This window comes from Neoarius graeffei, chromosome 8 (assembly GCF_027579695.1).
Source record: "Neoarius graeffei isolate fNeoGra1 chromosome 8, fNeoGra1.pri, whole genome shotgun sequence".
Classification (NCBI taxonomy): Eukaryota; Metazoa; Chordata; class Actinopteri; order Siluriformes; family Ariidae; genus Neoarius; species Neoarius graeffei.
Window position 1 is genome coordinate 68,527,823 of NC_083576.1, and position 21,943 is coordinate 68,549,765.

At 41.7% G+C, this 21,943-nt stretch overlaps 1 protein-coding gene across 2 annotated transcripts in view; it reads right to left on the reverse strand.

Annotated features, from left to right (window-relative positions):
• Positions 1–735: 735 nt before the first annotated feature.
• atp8a1 (ATPase phospholipid transporting 8A1) overlaps positions 736–21,943 on the reverse strand; it is a 318,944-nt gene continuing 297,736 nt past the window's right edge. For both annotated transcript variants that reach the window (XM_060928098.1, XM_060928097.1), the window contains exons 33-36: positions 10,384–10,472; positions 9,976–10,068; positions 9,377–9,468; positions 736–3,100 (exon numbers count right to left, since the gene is read on the reverse strand). In XM_060928098.1, the coding sequence (XP_060784081.1) occupies positions 3,003–3,100; positions 9,377–9,468; positions 9,976–10,068; positions 10,384–10,472 (372 nt within the window). In that variant the 3' untranslated portion in view covers positions 736–3,002. The remainder of the gene's footprint in view (positions 3,101–9,376; positions 9,469–9,975; positions 10,069–10,383; positions 10,473–21,943) is intronic.

Genomic DNA, 21,943 nt, shown 5'->3' on the forward strand with positions numbered 1-21,943 from the left:
CCGGACACGAAGCAGACAGAAACATCCTGCTAAAGAACGCACAGTGGCAAATAAAGCAAGAGGCTGCGACACTGATTCATAGCGGTTTAAACAAGAACGTGGAATTTGCATGATGGCAGTATTTTATTATTTTACAGTCTTCATGGGTGATAAAAACACAACATGTCCTGATGCACTGTTTACTGATCTAATCTGCAGCTTTGATATATGAAAATTTATTGGGTTGAATGATTTGGTGGATTTACACTGGTCTAGACAGGAAATAGTCCAGTGGAACACTATTCTGAAAGCTGATGCTTAATATTAGTTTGGGAATGAACGCTAAATGTATTATTTATGTTCAAAACATGCCTTTTTCTGTTTCTGGAGAAAGTCAAGTTTTACACAGTGAGGCAAATCTCAAGACACAGCAGTGAAAATACGCATACAAGAGAAATCATACACTTTTAAAACGAATGTGTTGGAAATCAACACATCTTTTGTGCAAGTTTAATTTCAACAAGAGTCGTGTTATATTTCAGAAATGTTTAACACCAAAATTGCACAAATAATGTGTTAAAATGAACAAAAGTTCTGTTGTCCCAATCTGGACATAGAGATGTGTTAAAAAACAACGCAAGTTGTGTTATTTTCAACACGTGTTTTAAGTGTATGCATATCGAGTTCAGTTCTAAAAAGTTAAAAGTGAATGATGTCAGTGTTCATATTAACGACAACAAGCTTTTATTTCCGTGTTCATGTTGTAAAGTTTATTTCATTAGTCTGTTATGGCAGTAAAAGACAGAACACTTAAAATTTCGCAGTCCCAACATGCTGAACAATGAAGACATAAAATTAAAAAAAAAAAAAATTAAAATAAAAAGACAACCAAAAAGGTTAATACAAACTTTTTTTTTTTTGAAGTGCTTTTCCTTCTTTCAACCTGACAGACAGGAGAAGAAAAATTAGTGTACGACTAACATTGAATCCATTCATGCAGTCAACCACATCCACAGACAACAGCTTTATTAGCGCCCAAGTCCAACTTGGTCACTGGGTTCCTGTTCGAAAACTCCGCACTCAGTTCAGCGAGAGCCGGCCACAACCAACACCAGACAAAACGCTCACCGAAAGCAGCGATAAGACGACAAATGCACTGTAGCTGTACTTTACAATAGCTGGAAAGGAAATGCTGAGATTCCTTTTTAAAGAAGAGATACGCTGTGAGCTTTAAAAAAAAAAAAAAGTGTACACAGATACATAATACTCGAGATCAGAGATACTCGCCACCACTGGAGAGATTAACAGTGTAGTGTGCAACATCATCCGTCAAGCTTTAGTTAGTGCATCACTGACAAGAACCCCTCTGTGCCTGGGACACATACACACTCCTCCCTCACCCCTACCCCCTACACACACGAGCACACATCCCACACACATACATGGCCATGCAGCAGCACATAACTCACTGATTATACCTGGAGTCATGCAGACGAGGAGCGAGCAGCATCACACACAGGACAGACACAGACATGGGAGTCTCACACAGTCGAATACAGACCCACCCACCCCTTCTTTCTCAAATACAAAGGGATTTAAGAATTCAGCATGAAGAAATAGCAGTTATTCTCCCAGGGTTAATTTGAAACAGACATGCTTAACAACAGGTACACGCGCGCACACCCACACACACTTTCAAGCACACACACACACGCACATGCACATGCAGACGAGACTCAATACACACACAAATATAGAACCTGCTCTCCCACAGGGAGAAGAGAACTAGTGCACAAACTCGACCATAAAAGAAGAAAGAAGCCTTAATAATGTCAACAGGACAGTTCCACTAGCTCACAGGGATATGAGACTCATCTTCCAGGAGGCTGACGACAAAAACAAGAACGACGTCTCGTTACAAAGCGGATCGATCCAAAAAAGTTGTACTTGTCCAATATAAAAATACAAATTCACAAAATAACAAAAGACACAAAGACGTTTTGATAGTGGGTGCACCTCTATACCAAGTCCTCGTTACTTCCTCGTAAGCTAATGGCACTTCAGTTTTGTGGGATCAGCTCACCATTTCTCCAAAGTCAAACGTTTGGATCATCGAAAACAAACACTTTCCAAACTGGCTGAGAACAGACTCAACATGAAGCTCAGAACAGCCTCACCATTCAAATGAATCAGCCAGGCACTGCAGAGACAACAGCAGCTTCACGGGTTACTGGATTATAAATTCTACTTCGCTAAAGGGTCTGAAACACTCTCCATCGGGGGACTAAAAAGTTCCTATTAGGCACATTTGTGATTCGCAGCTTTGTGCCATGTGGAATGCAGGAACAGATTCAGGCACAAAAAACAACTGAATCAGGCACAAAACAACTGATTATTAAAAAAAAAATTAAAAAAAAGATGAAGGAAATTAGAGCAAGCAAATCTTTTCAGGTCTGCAGTAGTAAAATCAGTGGAGAAGAGGAGAAATACTTGGGGAGAAAATTGTAAAAATGACCAAATAATACATCTTATATTATAATCCTATGACTGTACCCTTTGGCAATTTCCATTTTTAGAAGATCTGTAGCAGGGATTATGTAGCGCGACAGGAGAAAGGATAAGACGTCATCACTGATGAGGGAAACACTCGGAGACCATTAACAGAAAGGGGTTAATACCATCATCCCACCACATTTCTTTTGGCTTTAACTACAGGAGTGTGAATGTCAGAAGAGAACATGTTGGTGTCTTTGCAGCGTTCGCTGTGATTGGTGGGTCGTTATGGAGTCCAGCAGAATCCACACTCTGCTGCTTAACACACAGCAACTGGGCTGCACTGTGACAATTTCAAAACTAGAGATTAATTTTGTTCCTTACTCCCCCCCCCCCCCCCCTTCGAAATACTGACTTCTTGCTCGGTCCTACTCAGTTCCAGCAAGAGAGGTGGAGAAAAACATCCTGACAGGCCTTAACTTCTGTCAGCTTCAAAAGGTTGACTGGCGGCTGAGGGGCCGGGCCGAATCTCACCACTCATTGGGCCGCTGCTTGGTGGTGTCATAGGCCCTGATGACCTCTGATTGGGAGACCACTCCATTCTCGTCCTGAGAGAATGCGTAGCCGTCTACAGAAAGAGATCACGGGGAAGACAAGTCAGACAATACAGTATAAAAGCACAGAGAAGGTGGGCAATATGGCAAAATGCATCAATTCCTGAAAACTTTTTTTTTTTTTAAACACATTATTTGTTTTGTTCACAAAATGGCCGCGCCACATTTCTAGACATTAAAGAATAAAATGAAACCACTAGCACAAAAATGAATTTTAACCAGAGGTGGACAAAGTACCCAACTTCATTACTTAAGTTAGAGATCCCACTGGTCAAATGTTACTCTGATACAAGTGAAAGTTGTCCAGTCAAATTTTTACTCAAGTACTGAAGTACTTGCTTTTAAAAATACTTAAGTACATTTTCTGTCAATGCGTTGTTGTATTATTGCCACGACGCTTACAAAACCGAATGCCGTTACCAAAGACAGAAATGTGAATTCACAAAATGAACGCATGCTGGGGCGGCACGGTGGTGTAGTGGTTAGCGCTGTCGCCTCACAGCAAGAGGGTCCGGGTTCGAGCCCTGTGGCCGGCGAGGACCTTTCTGTGTGGAGTTTGCATGTTCTCCCCGTGTCCGCGTGGGTTTCCTCCGGGTGCTCCGGTTTCCCCCACAGTCCAAAGACATGCAGGTTAGGTTAACTGGTGACTCTAAATTGACCGTAGGTGTGAATGTGAGTGTGAATGGTTGTCTGTGTCTATGTGTCAGCCCTGTGATGACCTGGCGACTTGTCCAGGGTGTACCCCGCCTTTCGCCCGTAGTCAGCTGGGATAGGCTCCAGCTTGCCTGCGACCCTGTAGAACAGGATAAAGCGGCTAGAGATGATGAGATGAGAACGCATGCTGTGCCATCATGGTGGTTTAATGTTAAGCTAGCTAGTCAGTGAAGCTCCACCTGGCATGCTAGCAAACTCTTTTCAATCTCAAAATCATGTGGAGTAGCTAACGCTACTAGAAAAGAAAGATTTCTACATTGTTTATTTGGCAAGATTATGCTAAAACATTTCTGAAAGGACTTCAGATAAGTTAACATTATTCATGTTACCGTAACTCCGTTTTTACATGTTAACTAATGGTGTCCAAGTTAACTAGCTATGTGTAAACGTTAGCTGCGGACAAGGCGATGGCAACTTGGTGGGCAAATCCATAGAAAGTCATTTGACTAACTGCATAGCTATTGCAACGTTATCGCTAGCTCTAAAAGCACAGACAACTTCGTTGCAAGCTTTCTCTTGGAATAAAACGTTTATATACCTCAATACGTTTCCGCAGGTTGGATGGCGGGTTTTTATAGGCCGTGATGTGGTTCGTTTTAGGCAAACAAAGCAAACATTTAAAATGAAATTAATCTTTAATCCTTTCAGAAAACTGAAACATGGGTTCTAGGTATGGCCACGAATGCGTGCATTCCCCAAAAGAACCGCCTCCTTCCATTCTGCCATCAACTGAACGTGTTCAAATAATGCTGCGGAGAAATAACTGAACTTGATTTTATAGTCTGTGGACGAGACGTGACCCTAGTGATTACTCACAGGCTGTCTCAGTGACACCTGTGAAAAAACCAATCACGTTTTAGAAAAAAAAAAAATCCACTTTCAAAGCTGCTTCATAGTAACGAGGACCTTGACAGAAATGTAGGAGAGACAAGTATGATGTTTGTCTTTCAAATGTAGTGAAGTTAAAGTCATAAGTTTCCAAAAAAAAGAAATACTCAAGTGAAGTACAGATACTCAAAAAGTGTACTTAATTACAGTACTCAAGTAAATGTACTTCGTTACTGTCCACCTCTGATTTTAACATCCACTCAGTTGACGTTAACAGTGGAGTGGTGTTGTTAAAAAAAAAAATTCAACATCAAATGTTAAATTGCCATTGCCCAGCCTTCACTGATAGAATTGTCTAGATTATAAGTTGAGAAAAGTGAACAGTATAACATAAGAGATGTACTGGCACAAACGCACAGCAGAACTAAGTCAGATTTTTCACTTTGAGCTTGTAAAGATCTAAATAGAATGATGATGATGATGATGATGATTGCAGTTCATGAAGAGAATTCTGGAAATGATCGTGGTTAACTTAGTGTATGTGACAGGTCAGTGTGGGTGTGGCCTATTAAGAGAAAGCAACTAATCAAAATGAAAGGGAAACGTTTAAGCTTTTTGTTAAACTATAGCTGCGTCCGAATACTCGTACTTTCATACGATTAGCACGCAAAAAGCAGTATGTACAGTGTCCGAATACTCAGTAGGGCATTTAATATTAGTTGAATGGCATCCAGACGATGACCTACACCTGTAGTATGGAAACGTACCACACAATGCTACACTATGATATCCCATAATTCAGCTGGAGTCTCAGAGTAACTGAAGAATAAGAATCCCCCCGGGGAAAAAACAGAAAAACGCGAAGCCAGTCGTTGCAGTGGTATACATAGAGGATATTACATGGTTACGCGAATATATGAAGTTTATCTTCAAGTGGCAGATGGCGGTATCACGAGTGAGCGAAGCAAACGAGTGACATTTTTCACCACGAGAAGATAAACTTCATATCTTTACATCACCATGTAATGTTCTACAGTGGATATAAAAAAAAAAATTAAAAAAAGTGTACACACTCCGTTAAAATGACAGGTTTTTCTGATGTAAAAAAACGAGACCATTATAAATAATTTCAAAACTTTTCCCACCTTTAATGTGACCTATAACCTGTACAATTCAATTGAAAAACAAACAAATCTGTTAGGGGGGAAAAACATAAAAAAAAAAAATGTACAATAAGCTGGTTGCATAAGTGTGCACACCCTTAAACTAATACTTTGTTGAAGTACCTTTTCACTGAATTACAGCGTTCAGTCTTTTTGGGTCGGAGTCCATCAGCCTGCCACATCTAGACTTGGCAATATTTGCCCACTCTTCCTTGCAAAAGTGCTCCAAATCTGTCAGATTGCGAGGGCATCTCTTGTGCGCAGCCCTCTTCGGGTCACCCCACAAATTTTCAACTGGATTTAGGTCTGGGCTCTGGCTGGGCCGTTCCAAAACTTTAATTTTCTTCTGGTGAAGCCATTCTTTTGCTGATTTCGATGTACGTTTGGAGTCCTTGTTGTGCTGAAAGATGAAATTCCTCATCATCTTCAGCTTTCTAGCAGACACCTGAAGGTTTTGGGCCAAAATTGACTGGTATTTAGAACTATTCATAATTCCCTCCACCTTGACTAAAGCCCCTGTTCCAGCTGAAGAAAACCAACCCCAAAACATCATGCTGCCACCACCATGCTTCACCGTGGGTATGGTGTTCTTTTGGTGATGCGCCAAACATACCTTTGGAATTTTGTCAAAAAAGTTCAACTTTGGTTTCATCAGACCATAATACATTTTACTACATGCTTTTGGGAGAGTTGATGTATTTTTTTTCCCCCAAAATGTAGCCGGGCCTGGATGTTTTTCTTTGTAGGAAAAGGCTTCTTTCTTGCGACCCTACCCCATAGTCCAGACACATGGAGAATACGGGAGATTGTTGTCACATGTAGTACACAACCAGTACTTGCCAGAAATTCCTGCAGCTCCTTCAGTGTTGTTGTAGGCCTCTTGGCAGCCTCCCTGACCAGTTTTCGCCTTGTCTTTTCATCAATTTTGGAGGGACGTCCAGTTCTCGGTAATGTCACTGTTGTCCCATATTTTCTCCACTTCTTGATGACAGTCTCCACTGTGCTCCATGGTATACCTAATGCCGTGGAATTTTTTTTGTCCCCTTCTCCTGACTGATACCTTTCAACAATGAGATCCCTTTGACGCTTTGTAAGCTCTCTGTGAACCCTGGCTTTTGCTGGAGGATGCAACGGAGTAAATGTCTGAACTTTATTTGGGGTTAATCAGAGTCGTTTTAATTAATAGCAGGTGTGAACGCAAAAAGAATGCTGTAATTAAATCAAAAGGTGCTTCAACAAAAGTATTAGTTTAAGGGTGTACACACTTATGCAACCAGCTTATTGTACGCTTTTTATTTTTTATGTTCCCCCCCCCCTTGATTTGCTTGTTTTTCAATTGAATTGTACAAAGTTATAGGCCACATTAAAGGTGGGAAAAGTTTTGAAATTATTTATCGTGGTCTCTTTTTTTTTTTTTACATCAGAAAAAACTATCATTTTAATGGGGTGCATATACTTTATCGCCACTGTATATATTATCTGGACACATCCAAAAAATATGCAAGTTAATCAAAAGAATTTAAATTTTGAACCGGTTTGCCCTTTTGAAAAAAACATGTCTAGTCAGTAGGAAAACACTGGGAGCGACATCATTGGAGTGAAATGTGTCACTCAGATCCAGGATGCATTTTATATGAAAAATGTGAGTTTTTCCATTACGAGAAGATAAACTTCACATCTTCAAGCCAACGTGCTTTTTATTATACTGACACATTCACAAATAAAAAGTACCCAAATTTAACAGAACGATTCATCAACTTCCTCAGGAGTGACAGAGAAATGTGTCACAGCTGCCGTCCGGATGTAGTTCGTATGAGTGGCATATTTCCCCATAAAACACTCTTTATCCATACAATATAAATGTATAAGGAATTGCTTAAACAACTCTGCCACTGCAGAAACATCTATTTTTTTTAAATTCCGCAGCACACGTGGGCAATTGTCATCTGTGAACATCCGGGTCAGAGGACAGGTAAGATGGCGGCGGAGTACGTCCGAATTGTGTCTTTCCTACTTGCACACATACTCAATAGCAGGCACTTAATCATCATTAGTACATACTGAGTATTGGGATGCAGCCTATGATTGTGTCGTCAGGTAAAAGACATGGTTGCTTTCAATCTGACCCACAGAACTGCTCTAGACATCCCTGTAACAGTAATTACTCTAGCTTACTGAGAACCTAAAGCTACATTTGTGCCCTGCTGTATGATTCAGAAGCTCAGAATTTTAGATACACTACATCCTCTACTGCACTGCACACTGGGGTTAACCTTTGACCCTTGACTCACCTTTATGTCTCAACTGACTCAGCCTCTACCTGCTGACCTGGAGGCACATGCAAGAGCCCAAGGAGAACAGCACATTATGGGAATGAGAGCGGGACATGGAAATAATTAGATGCTACTGCTAGCCAACAGAGCTCCACAAAAAAAGCGCACACACACAGGTGGGGATGAGGTGAAGCCACATTTAAAAGGTAGGTTAATGAAGCAGTTCGGTTTAAGGTGTCATTTTTAGGTTGAATGGCATGCAAAATTAGACTATGACCGAGTGCGTCCCTTCCCCACCTAAAAAAAACAAACAAAAAAAACAGTATTGTGAGCAAATTAGAACAAAAAGCAACAGAAAGCAAAACACACACAAATCAAAACTGAGGAAGCATGCATCAGGCTGAGCTCTACAGGTGGGTATGTTTGCAATTAGAGTTGTGAGACATGTCGGTGTGTATGAAAGCCATGTGAGATCAAATATCCTGTGACAGGCATTACCACCAAGTGCTGAGGTTGTTCTCCAGAGGCTGGACTAAAAACAACAATTCTGTCACATTACTCCCTCATCTAGTCAAATGTCTAATGGTCTTGACCATATGAGCACCAGCTGCATCCTGGCTCTGACTCGTCTAGCAGGATCATACCTTGCTCACACTACGCAACATTTATCACTTGTGACCAGTTGTTTTGTCGGTAAAATTCAACATGACACAATATGTTCTAAACACATCTGAGCGATCCTATGACAAAACGAGTGACACAAATATACTGAAAAAATGAACAAATCGCCCTTATTTGTAAAAAAAAAATAATAATAAATCAGATGATTGACTGGTGGGGTAGACGTGCGTAGAAAGCAATGTCTGTTCTGCAAAGAGAAGTGGAGGTACATGTTTGATGATAAGCATGCATTTGTGATCATTTCACATGAGAAAGGCAATCTAGCTTTTCCAGTGTTTATTTAGCTTCCTATCTATTACCCATCTCCTGGATCCAGGATTTATCATCATGAACAGCTCTTGCAGTTCAAACCCTAACCCTCGATAGGGTTAAAAATCGTGTGGTATGTACTCGACGTTAAGACAGACGAGTTGGTGTTTTCCACACAGCTGGCACTAACAGCTGGCTCGGCTTTTTTCAGGTTAATTTCCAAAGTCGTGTGAATCTCCTACGGTTTGGCCCTGTCCTATGGTGTGCACCTGCATTCTGATGGTGGAGATGGGAATAGTGGGGTGTGTGTGTCCAGCAGGTGGTCTGAGAGTGTGTGTGGCGAGTGTGTTGGAGGTGGAGCGAAGGTGTTTCTCTGACGTACGGAGTAGATTCTGCTGCATGGAGTCGGAGCGGTACAAGCTGACCGTGCTCTTCTTAAACACGTTCTTCAGGAGTTGAGCCCTCTCGGTCAGACTGCACACACACACACACACACAGAGACAAAGAAGGAGAGTAAAAGAGTGAGATGTAGACATTCAGAACTCTGTCCCTCATGGTTGAAATCTTTCTCTTGTGGCAGAACTAGGAGGAGGAGAGACACAGGACTGTGTGTGTAAGATTTACACACCAAGCCCTTAACAGAGCTGCGAGTGTGTTCAGTGTGCTGTGAGCCCGCTGGGCCGGGAGAGGAGCCAGCAGGATGATTCACGCAGAGCTCAGATCCCTGCTGAACCACTCGCACCTTTTCATTAATACTGCCCGTACCTGCTACAGCTTACACATGATAAAGTGGACAGTGAAAGAAAGTGCAGCTTGTTGGAGAACCGCTGGTGCTTATTTCACACAGCGAGCAGAGACTTTCAGCCAGTACTGTCCGGTTCATTGAACAGTAGAGCTCATGTTACTGTAATTCTTTACATTCAGCCAGAGGCTGTTAAAGTTGGTCAGGGCTCTGTGTGTGTGTGCGCGCGCGCACTTTACCTCTTCCCATGAACTACCGCTCCAGGGTCCTTCGACAGAGCCTCTAGTTCCTGAACCTCATCCACCAGGGTCTTGAAGCATGCCTTCTTTATACTGAGACACACACAAAGTAGAATTTGTTCACAATGTAATGCATAATGCAAAATAAAAGCTTTTTGCACACCCAAATTGATGGGAAAAAAAAAAACACCTTTGATAGTAAGCAAACAGTCTGTAAACCATCCTTAAAAAAACCCTTGAAAATGCACAGCTTTATTTCCAAATTACCGATAAAATAATCAAAAAGTCAATGCAATAAACCCATAGAATAATCTTTTCAGGTTCATTGTGTCTGACTATTCAGCCCACACTAAACTCTGACTCCTAGGACCAAGTCCAGAGAAGAGCAGACAAGGAAAGGGCACTCACACTTTGTAAGCCAGGTCAAACACCAGCGAAGTGACAGGAATGAAAAACAGCCCCATCCAGAAGACTCCAGACTTGAACATCATATCTGCCTAAAATACACACAAACACAGTCATGATCTGAGATTACTACAAACAACTAAACACTGACAGATACTGAAGACGGGATATGTGGTGTAATGGTGCTAGTGTTGTTAGAGGAGTGTGTATGCGTGTGGTCAGACAAAACCAAATGGTACTAAAGTACACCAGAAAAGGCTGCTTTAACAAGTCGGCTGAATTCATGGTCCCGAGAAGCTGCTAATCATTAGCAACGTAGAGTGTTTTCCATGTTCACTCAGCCCACCTGCTCCTGCATACCTGCAAACTGCTCAACTGAGCACTGTGCGCGCGTGAGAGAGTGAGTGCGTGTTTGCCTAAAAGAGAGTTTCAGTGTGTGAGACCATGCAGAGGAGACCAAAAGACAAACACGAGTACAGGGCTTGTTTGTGCATTAGGTAAATGTTTGTACCACACTTCTTCAACCCAGCACTCACGCTGGGAATTAAGGAGAGGCATCACTCATTCTGCGGGTGTACGGTCATTTTTCTGCCCACTTTTAATATTTCATGGCTGTACTTTTTTTTTTTTGGTCAAAACATGCAAAATGCATTTCCAGAGGTCAACAGGAAACTCATTTTTCTCTTTGCGTTGAATTGCAGGTTAAAACACACGCGCACACAATATACATGTTCGCCTATTCAGCTCAGGAGACCGGGATAAAGCCTTGGAAAAATCTCAACTGGACCAGGAATAATGTGTTATCTTTTAAAAATTCTTTAACTCAAACAAATCATTAATATGCTTGCAGATGAAGGCTGAAGTAAGGCCAGCATCAGTCTGTGCGCCAAAATACACCAATAAATTAAACAAACACAGACTGGAAAGACATTCATCTGTTTGGATTGGGTGAGAAAAGGAGCAACAAAGCAGTTCGCTAATTAAATGATATTCAAGTCCTCAAACCTCACACATTCATCTCTCGGAGAATTAAAATAACACTTTGAGCAGAGAAACACTGTGCTCCTGTAAAGCATCAGACAATAAAAATATGGCTGACAGCACAGAGAAGTCGGAGTGCAAGACACCGAGATAGCAAGACACACAGAGACAGCATTAGTGCTGTGGTTCTCGAGGGTGATGCAGTCGTTTGCACGTTGCCTGTTTGTTTTGGCCGTGCTGCACTGAAACGATCTGGTCATTAAATGTCAGAGAAGACCAAGACGCCCCCTTGCATTGCAATTTGCCGTACATGCCTGTGCCACTTGTCCAAACTTGGCGGCCCCTAACCAAGGTCCTTGCTGTAATGGAAACCAGGCGAGAAGCTAAACCGGCGCCATGAGGCACGCTCGCACCCACCAATCAGTGTCAGAGCTATCAAAGAACTCAGGTGTTGCCAAATTAGCTTAGCTGGTCACTATTACAGCTCAGTGGACTTTGATGTCTGACAAAACATATATGTAGGGAGAAAAGGAAATCTCAAATGACTAGAAATCAAAATGGGGTCCCCCCCCTTTTGCTCATAATACCTCTGCTGATCCTGACGGAACAACTGTGTTCTGTGTCACTAGAGGATTTTTAAGAAAATCATGCTCAACGTTGCTAAGAAACAAAGAAAACTGCACGAGGTTTTCATGTCGCGTGGAAATTCAGCAGCCCCTGAGATTACAGATCTCTCAGTGAAGTGATCGTTTTCTTACTAACAGCATTTTAATCATTTTCATGTTTAACCATCAAGAAATCAAACGGAGTGCAGGGAATTTAAACATAAGCACAAACAAAACCAATTATGAGAATCTTCGATCAGTGCCAATAAGCTTAAACCAGAAAAGAACAGACTTTCTCAGAAAACCTCACGAGAGGAGCACTCATGCAAAGAAAACAATTACGGTGAATATAAATTACTGTATCAGCAAATCTGCGAGTGAACTGGGAAATCTTTCACAAGCTACACTTGTTTGTTTTTAAGAGTTTGAGTTCTAAACCAGGATTTAATGGGGTGTTTATCCAAGGAGAACGTTGGGTACACAGACTGTAAATCAGCGCCTCAGAGAGATGGCAGGACGTGGGTCCTGTTGGCTGCAGCGGTCTGGGTGTAGAGCTGTTTTGAGGATATATTAAACCTGCTCTCATCGGCCACATACTCGTACGCTGTTTTGACAGAGTTTCGACTTGCTCTTTGTCTACTAGTGTTCATTCGGTCTCTTTCATGAACACACGCATGAAATGCACATGCGCACACACATCTTAGAAAAGGTCCAGCAACATCCAGTCAACCAAAGCAAAACGAGACTCTGGTGCGTAACCTGGAGTCACAGCCAAGTACTGCAATGAGCTGCACGTTGTGAACGCCAAAGATAACAGCACACAACCTGATCATAGTGTTTCCGAATGCGGAGCTGCCCTAAAGGACCTCAGATACCGGTGTAATGGGAAAATGAAATAATATCAGGGTCAGGACTTGTAAATATCATACTGCATCTTAATTATGCATTCCACCGCCAATCAAACTGATAAACGGAAATAATCATCAAAACATCCTGTTCCTAAATTCCAGCACATGTTTACATCAATCCCATGCAAAATGGCCACAAGGCAGGCAGAACACTGCCTCATTGGTTATAGTTGAAAAAAAAAAAAAAGAATAAATTTTTCAGAAAAGTGATGCCAGACTTTTTTTTTTAAAAGGGTTTTGGAGGCAAAGTCCAAATAAACATGGAGAAATAAACATGCTCTTGTTAACGAGTAAATATTAAGGATCTGTATGGCAGGTTGGATTGAAAATTTTTCATTGCCAATAGAAATAGAACCAAAAACAGCAAGTGTGTGTGTTTGTGTATTTTTTGGTACATTCACTGGTACAGCTTGATTTTCTGACTCCAAAGCCAAAGTAAAAGCAAACAACCACCTCATTATCATCAAGGTTAAACCATCTTTATTTAAATATTTATTACTAATACTGTAAATCTAGTATAGATCATAATCTAGGCTAGTTAGATAGCCACTACTATAGAATATATTCAGGCAGAGCCTAAAAGCAGAGCTCCTGATGAGTGTATGAGCAAAATACTTGCAAGGGCACAAAATTGACCTGATTATAAAATGATACTACTACTAATAATAATACATATAAACCATCGAGGCGGCACGGTGGTGTAGTGGTTAGCGCTGTCACCTCACAGCAAGAAGGTCCGGGTTCGAGCCCCATGGCCGGCGAGGGCCTTTCTGTGCGGAGTTTGCATGTTCTCCCCGTGTCCGCGTGGGTTTCCTCCGGATGCTCCGGTTTCCCCCACAGTCCAAAGACATGCAGGTTAGGTTAACTGGTGACTCTAATGGCCCTTTTCCACTACCCTTTTTCAGCTCACTTCAGCTCGCTTCAGCTCACTTCAGCCCGACACGGCTCGCGTTTCGACTACCAAAAACCAGCACGACTCAGCTCGCTTCAGCCCTGCTTAGCCCCTAAAACTCGCACGGTTTTGGAGTGGGGCTGAAGCGAGCCGAGTGAGGCTGGGGGCGTGAGCAGACACTCCCCTGTGCACTGATTGGTGAAGAGGAGTGTCCTCACATGCCCACACACACGCCCCGCGAGCGCGCTGGGATCTGTAAACACCGCAAACCCGGAAGAAGAATAATTACGAATTACGAGAATTTCTGAAGCCTTATGCGCCTCGCCTCATCTATACGCTCTTGCCAGTATCTGTCCGCGTTGCCGGTGACAACAAGCCACAGCACCAAGACCAGCCACACTAACGACTCCATGTCCTCCATGTTTATTGTTTACTATCCGGGTTGTGAGACTACCGCTTAAAAGATCACTGATGTCACTGTTTGCGCTGCTTAACGACATCACCTGACGTCCACCTGACGTCCGTGATGTGATTGGTTTAAGCTTCGTCACAGCCTTTTCTGGCTTCGACCAGTAGCAAACAGGCATTTCAGGGAGGCGGGTCAACCACGGGCTCTGGGAAACGGTTTGGCTTAATATCTTGGCCAGACCAATAGCTCGGAGAGCTTTGAAGTCGCGTTAGCCAGGCTAATTTTCTTGAGAAATGCTGGCAAAAATTTAAGATTTTTGATAATCTTATATATTTAAAAAAAAAAAAAAAAATGTTGGCAAAAAACGCTACCATGTTGTTTGTTGTGAATGAGCGAGTCGCCAGAGGTCCGTAACCGGGGTCCGTACCATAGGATACCGACCCGCTCGCCAGCCAATTAGAGCGCAGGATTTGGACCACGAAAAAAATAAATTACCATATTCTCTTAAATACAGAGCGCTGTGCCACTAGAACTAGTAAGGGTGTTATGCTTAAAGTAAAAAAGACAAAAATAAATAAATTCAGTTTTCCAGTCTAACCTGTATCCAGTGCATATGTAGCACAAGGACAAGAATTTTGATGTTTCCCTGTACTGCAAAAAAGACAGAAAAAAGTGGACTCAACACTCACTTATAATGGAAGCCTCGGGGCATTTGGAGAATTTCGCCAAAATGTGTTTTAAATATACGAATCCATTATACAAATTCAAAACTATAACTGTTACAGTCCAAGGAGACTTTTGGATATTACAGGACACGAAACGTGCCTCACCAAAGCTCTTACGTACAGCAGTTTTATGCTTTCAAAACCTAGCACCAAAAAGATCAAGAATCCCAACAATGCCACAGCAAAAGGTGCAAATCTGGCCAAGCTTCCTTGGGGAGAAGAATGGCATACCATCTCCCTCCTGTCAATCACAGCAACTCGAACCCATCATCAGTGTCTGACAGCTTATGTATACAGAAGAGGATAGAGAGCTCGCTTTTTCCCCTCCAAGTGTGTTATGCTGCCCTGTGAGGGAGCAGCTATTGATTGTGAAATCGGTGGCAACTGTTCAAACTAGAGAGAAAATGGGAGGTTGGGGCAGTACTTTTGCTCAGTAAATGTTTACTCTGAGGTGTTTTAGCTACAGGTGTCACATAAGGGGTGTTCACACGGCAACTTTTACTCCGGTGTAGCACCGGGGCTGCCCCGGTAGAGCGTTCACACGGTACAAAGTTATACCGGTGTAGCCCCTGAAAGCTGCTTAAACCGGTGCAAATCTAACCCTGCTCGGGAGGTGGTTTAAGAAATTTACTCCGGAGTAAATGCTAGTTTGCGGGGCAGCACCGATATAAAATGGGACGTCCGAACGCTACAGAGGTAGACTCGCTACGCGTGAGGAGAGTTGATTACATACGGGCATTGCATAATTTGCATCCTGGTATTTTGCGCTTCCAAAATGGCGAATATCAACAACAGAACTGCATGTCTTCCAGTGTTGCCAGATTGGGCAGTTTTAAGTGCATTTTGGCGGATTTGAACATATTTTGGGCTGGAAAACGTCAGCAGTATCTGGCAACACTGGTGTCTTCATCCACGTTGTTTTCCCGGCGCTTGGTGATGCCATGACAACCGGGAAAAGGAAGTACATTTTCACGCATGTGCATATTTCATTTCCGCATTATTACTATTGTATAGCACGGTCGCAAAAACTGCCGTGTGAACGCAAGTGGGGCTGCGCCGGTGCTAACACGCTTCTCTCTAGTAAGCAGGTTTGTGACATGTGAACGCTCCACAAAATTTAGACCGGTGTAAGATATATCGCAACAAAATACATCGGTGCAGCATCGATGCAAATATGTGCCGTGTGAACACCCCTATAATTACAAGACTTTCATGAGTAAAGTCTTGTAATCATTGAAGAGATGTATTGTACAGATTTAGACCTTAATTTACAAATGAGGAATTTATGAAAATGTTGTATGAAAATATCTATCTATCCATCATCAGAGGTGGACAAAGTACCCAACTTCATTACTTAAGTCAAGTACAGATCCCACTGGTCAAAAGTTACTCCAAAACAAGTGAAAGTTGTCCAGTCAAATTTTTACTGAAGTACTGAGGTACTTGCTTTTAAAAATACTTAAGTACTAAAAGTACATTTTCTGTCAACACATTGTTGTATTACTGACTCAACGCTTATAATACCTCATGCCTCTGAAGCAACCTACTGGATTATTTTGCGAATTCACAAAATTAATGCATGCTGTTCCATCACGGTGGCTTAACGTTAAGCTAGCTAGTCAGTGAAGCGCCACCAGACATGCTAGCAAACTCTTTTCAAACTCAATCGTATTGGGTAGCTAAAGTTACTAGAAAAGAAAGATTTCTACATTGTTTATTTGGCAAGATTATACTAAAAATATTTCTGAAAGGACTTCAGATAAGTTAACGTTATTTATGTTACCGGAACTCCATGTTTACATGCTAACTAACAGTGTCCAAGTCAACTAGCTGTGTGTTAATGTTAGCCATGGACAAGGCGATGGCAACTTGGCGGGCGAATCCATAGAAAGTCATTTGACTAACCAGACTGCATAGCTATTGCAACGTTATCGCTAGCTCGAGAAGCACAGACAACTTCGTTGCAAGCTTTCTCTTGGAATAAAACGTTTACACACCTCAATATGATTCTGATGGCGAGTTTTTGTAGGCTGTCATGTGGTTCATTTTAGGTAAACAAAGCAAACATTTAAAACTAAACTAATCTTTTTTCCTTTCAGAAAAATGAAACATGGGTTCAGGGGCCATGAGTGTGTGCGTTCCCCAGAAGAACCGCCTCCTTCCATTCTGCCATCAACTGATCGAGTTCAAATAATGCTGCTGAGAAATCACCGATCTTGATTTTATATAGTCTGTGGACGTGAAATGACCCTAGTGATTACTGATAAGCTGTTTCAGTGTCTCATCTCATCTCATTATCTCTAGCCGCTTTATCCTGTTCTACAGGGTCGCAGGCAAGCTGGAGCCTATCCCAGCTGACTACGGGCGAAAGGCGGGGTACACCCTGGACAAGTCGCCAGGTCATCACAGGGCTGACACATAGACACAGACAACCATTCACACTCACATTCACACCTACGGTCAATTTAGAGTCACCAGCTAACCTAACCTGCATGTCTTTGGACTGTGGGGGAAACCGGAGCACCCGGAGGAAACCCACGCGGACACAGGGAGAACATGCAAACTCCGCACAGAAAGGCCCTCGCCGGGCACGGGGCTCGAACCCGGACCTTCTTGCTGTGAGGCGACAGCGCTAACCACTACACCACCGTGCCGCCCTGTTTCAGTGTCTCCTGTGAAAAAAATCAATCGCACTTTAGAAAAGAAAAAACATCCACTTTCAAAGCTGCTTCATAGTAACGAGGACCTTGATAGAAATGTACTGGAGTGAAAAGTATGATATTTGTCTTTCAAACGTAGTGAAGTTAGTCATAAGTTTCCAAAAAAAAAAAAAAAGCCTCAAGTAAAGTACAGATACTCAAAAAGTGTACTTAGTTTAGTTTATTTAGTTTAGTTGAAACAGGGACCATGCACAAGAGTCATTGGTTACAAAAGTAAGAAGATGGTTTGCGCCAGATTATAGCTAAAAAGCTAATTTCCATCTGCAGTCCCTAGGCAGGTAAAACAAATACAAACAAAATACGTGAGAATAAGAGCAGCCATAGGTGCACAAATGCATGCGTGCGCGCACACACACACACACACACACACACACAATCCGTTAAGAATTAAGAAATAAGATATATAATTGCAGCATTCCATAATATGATTAATGTTGACAAGACTGGTTGCTCAACATCCATTTTTTCACGCTCCTTGAGAAGGCCTTGAAATCAACAATACTTTTTAAGTCATTGGGGAGACTATTCCAAGCTCTGGTAGCTCTAAAAGAGAAGGCTGATTGAGCAAAGGCAGAGCGCCGATTTGGGAGGCTACAAGCTCCCCTACTGGTGGATCTTGTGGTTCTGCTCATCTGTTCAGAGCAGAGTTGAACAAATTTTCTCAGAGGCGGGGGTGCTGTATTATCAATGATTTTATGTATTAGACGCAGATCAGAGTACTGTATAAGGTTTTCAAGGCTAAGCATGTTATACTTGCCAAGTATGGCACAGTGATGGTACTGAAATGGTCTTTTGTCTAAGACCTTCAGAGCCTGCTTGTACAGTGAAGCAATGGATCTTAAGGCAGTCTTGTTGGCCTGAGACCAGCTTGATGTACAGTAATGTAAGTGAGACATAATCATTGCATTGACATACATCATAGCAGCATCAACACTTAGAGAGGTACGGATGTGTCTAAAATTAGCTATGCTATACCTTATAGTATTACCAAGCTTTTTAATATGTTTTTTAAAAGAAAGAGTAGAGTCTAAAATCACTCCCAAGTATTTGAATTCTTCAACGTTCTTTAACCTTGTTCCATCAACATATATATTTGGAATAATATTTTGTTTAGATCTATTATGAAAGAACATTGTAACAGTTTTGTCAGTGTTTAGTGTAAGACAAGATTTTTTTAACCACACTGAGACCTTCGTTAATGTTTGAGTCAATTTGTTTGCAACCTGTCCAGGATCTTTACCATATGTGAATAGGACAGTATCATCAGCATACATCAGTATCTCCACATCTTCACATACAGAAGGGAGATCATTGATGTATGTACTAAACAAAAGCGGTCCCAAAATGGAACCTTGTGGAATCCCCATAGTGCAAGCTCTTAAGGAAGATATTTTATCCTTAATTCTAACACATTGTGTCCGATTCATTAAATATGACTCAATCCAGTTTAGTACACTTGGAGCCAGCTGAAAGCACCCTAACTTAGAAAGGAGTACTGAATGGTTGACAGTATCAAAAACCTTTCGAAGGTCTAAGAACACAGCACCCACCACTCCTCCCTTATCAAGATTAGCTTTGATGTGTTCTACAAAATAGCAACACGCAGTGTCAGTAGAGTAGTTAGCTCTAAAGCCAAACTGCATGGGATGCATTAACCTTTTTATATCTAAGTGATTAATTAACTGCTCTGCCACTGTTTTTTCAACCACCTTTGAAATAGCTGGCAGAATACTAATGGGTCTATAATTGGTGACATCCTGTTTGTCACCTGCTTTAAAAATCGGTGTTACTATAGCTGTTTTCAGCACATTAGGAAAATAATTTTCCTCCAGAGATCTATTTACAATGTGAGTTATGGGAGCAGTTAGGACATCCTTAAATTTCTTTAGGAGAAATGTGTCAAGACCCCATATGTCTTTTGCTTTGGAATTAGATATTGTTGATAAAATTTGATTTATCTTGACTTCATCTACAGAAGTAAAATTCAAATAAAATGTATTAACGAGATTTTTAGATGGTTTATGGGCTGATATACTGCTGCCCAATTCTAAAACAGAGTTTATAAAATAATCATTAAAACTATTTGCAATTATTAAACTATCATTCTGTAAAATTCCATTTATTTTAAGATGAGAGGGTGCACTTTCTTTATATTCTTTTCCTGAGAGTTGATCAATGGTTCTCCAGAGTAATTTTGAATTGCCTTTGGCTTGTTTAATAATTTCAAGAAAATAGTTTGCTCTGGCCTTCCTCAGTTCTGATGTGACCTCGTTTCGGAGGCCTTTATATATTAATCGGTCAATATCTAGACCAGACAGGGATTTTTTTCAGGGCTGCATCTCTTTGCTTAATAAGGTGAAATAAACTATTGTTAAACCAAGGCAATGTTCGTTTCCGAAATTTATAACGGATGGATTTAGTGTATTTTGATATGAGCCTTTTGATAGTGTCCAGTAGATCTTTGCATGCTTGTTCACAATTCTTGTCATTTACAACGTTACCCCAATGTGTTTGCCTAACTTCTGCTTCAAAGAACTGCATGTGTGTTTTAGGGATGAGTGAGATGTATATTTTTTCCATTCTGGCATATTGTTATTTATAAGCCATTTTTTTGACAACTGTCTCGTAACCAGGGTAAGGTTGTGGTCTGATAACCCAGTAATTAAGTTATATGTTTTTGATATGCGTTCTGATTTATTTGTAAAAATTAAATCCAGTAATGTCTTTGAAGATCGTGATATCCTAGTTGGATTTTCAATCAGTTGGGTTAGATGAAATCTATTTGCCATATTTTTTAGTTTTTTTCTTTGTTTTATCTAGCCAGTTTAAATTAAAATCGCCCATTATTAGCACTTCTTTGCCATTACATGTTTTAAGTACATCAGACAGTTTATCCACAAACTTATCATTCTCAGATGGTGGTCGATAAAGAACAATAACATTGAACGACATTTCAGGAGAGAGATTAATATTAACACCAACACATTCAAGATCATTTGGCAGATCGAGCGGTTTACACTGAATGAGTTCTTTTACATACATCATGACCCCGCCCCCTCTGCCATGTCCACGGTCACGTCTAAAGACACGGTAACCTGGGATATCGTAAACACCCGATGGAGTGGATGAATTCAACCATGTTTCGGATAAGCACAAATAATCAACATTTGAGTCAGTCAGAAGATGTTCAAGTTGTTCCGTTTTAGATATTAAACTCCTAATGTTTAAATGTCCACCAAAGATCCCCTTAGGCTTTAACGCTGGATCCCAAAGCACTTTAGCATGATTAACAGTCTGAAATATCCTAGTTGTTTGTTGTTTTATAGCCGCGATACCCCGGTTGCATGTATATGCAGATTTCAACGGCGAGATGAGCTGTCGGCATTTCTTATTATCCAGTTTAAGAGCCTCAAGTTCAGCGTTACCTTGTGCTGCCGCGTAATCAACCAACTCGCTGTTGGAAAGTTGGAGCAACACTTCCGCGGCCTGCCCAAGGCCTCCAAGTGTAGCGTCGCCAAGCTGTTGGCCATGTTCAAGTCCCAGCGGGGTTTGATGTTCGTCTTGCAAAGGCCCACTATTTCCCGGCCCAGGGTTGAGATGAATATCACCACAGAGGAGAAGAATAGTGCACAGCATCGTCGCGAATCTTCGATCACGGGGGGATATTTTGTTCCTTTCTGCGTGCCTAAGTTGATAACGCACTACATGTGTATGCCCGTTTGTCAGCACGGTGGAATACAATGTAAACAAGTTCCATGAGTCGTGCGTAAAATGAGAGGCGCTGCGCTGTGTCTCCGTGCAGGATCCCAAGCAGGCCGCATGCCAGCTTCCCCACAGAGGTAGGACAATCACCATCACTAAATATAGTGCCAGCCAAAGAGTATTTGAAAATTCTTGTGATCTGGTTTTAATCAGAGTAGTCCATAATGATTGTAGACTAATTTTGACGATATATGAGGATGGCGTTTCCCTAGACGGTATTTGGGAAGGTGAAGCCTTTGCACCTGCCAAGCCAAGACGCACACCTGCCGCCATGTTAACCCGGAAGTGGTCACTTAAGTACAATACTCAAGTAAATGTACAGTACTTCGTTACTGTCCACCTCTGTCCATCATGCCGTTTATCTGTCAGGCTCGCAGGAGAAGCTGGAGTTAATCTGAGCTGGCTTTGACTGAGAGGTAGTGGGGTACACCCTGGATAGGCCATCAATCTATCGCAGAGATGAACAACTATTTACACTCATATTCACACCTATGGACAACTTAGAGTAGCTTAATTTGGAGTTAATCTGCATGTCTTTGGGCTGCGGGAGGAAACCAGAGC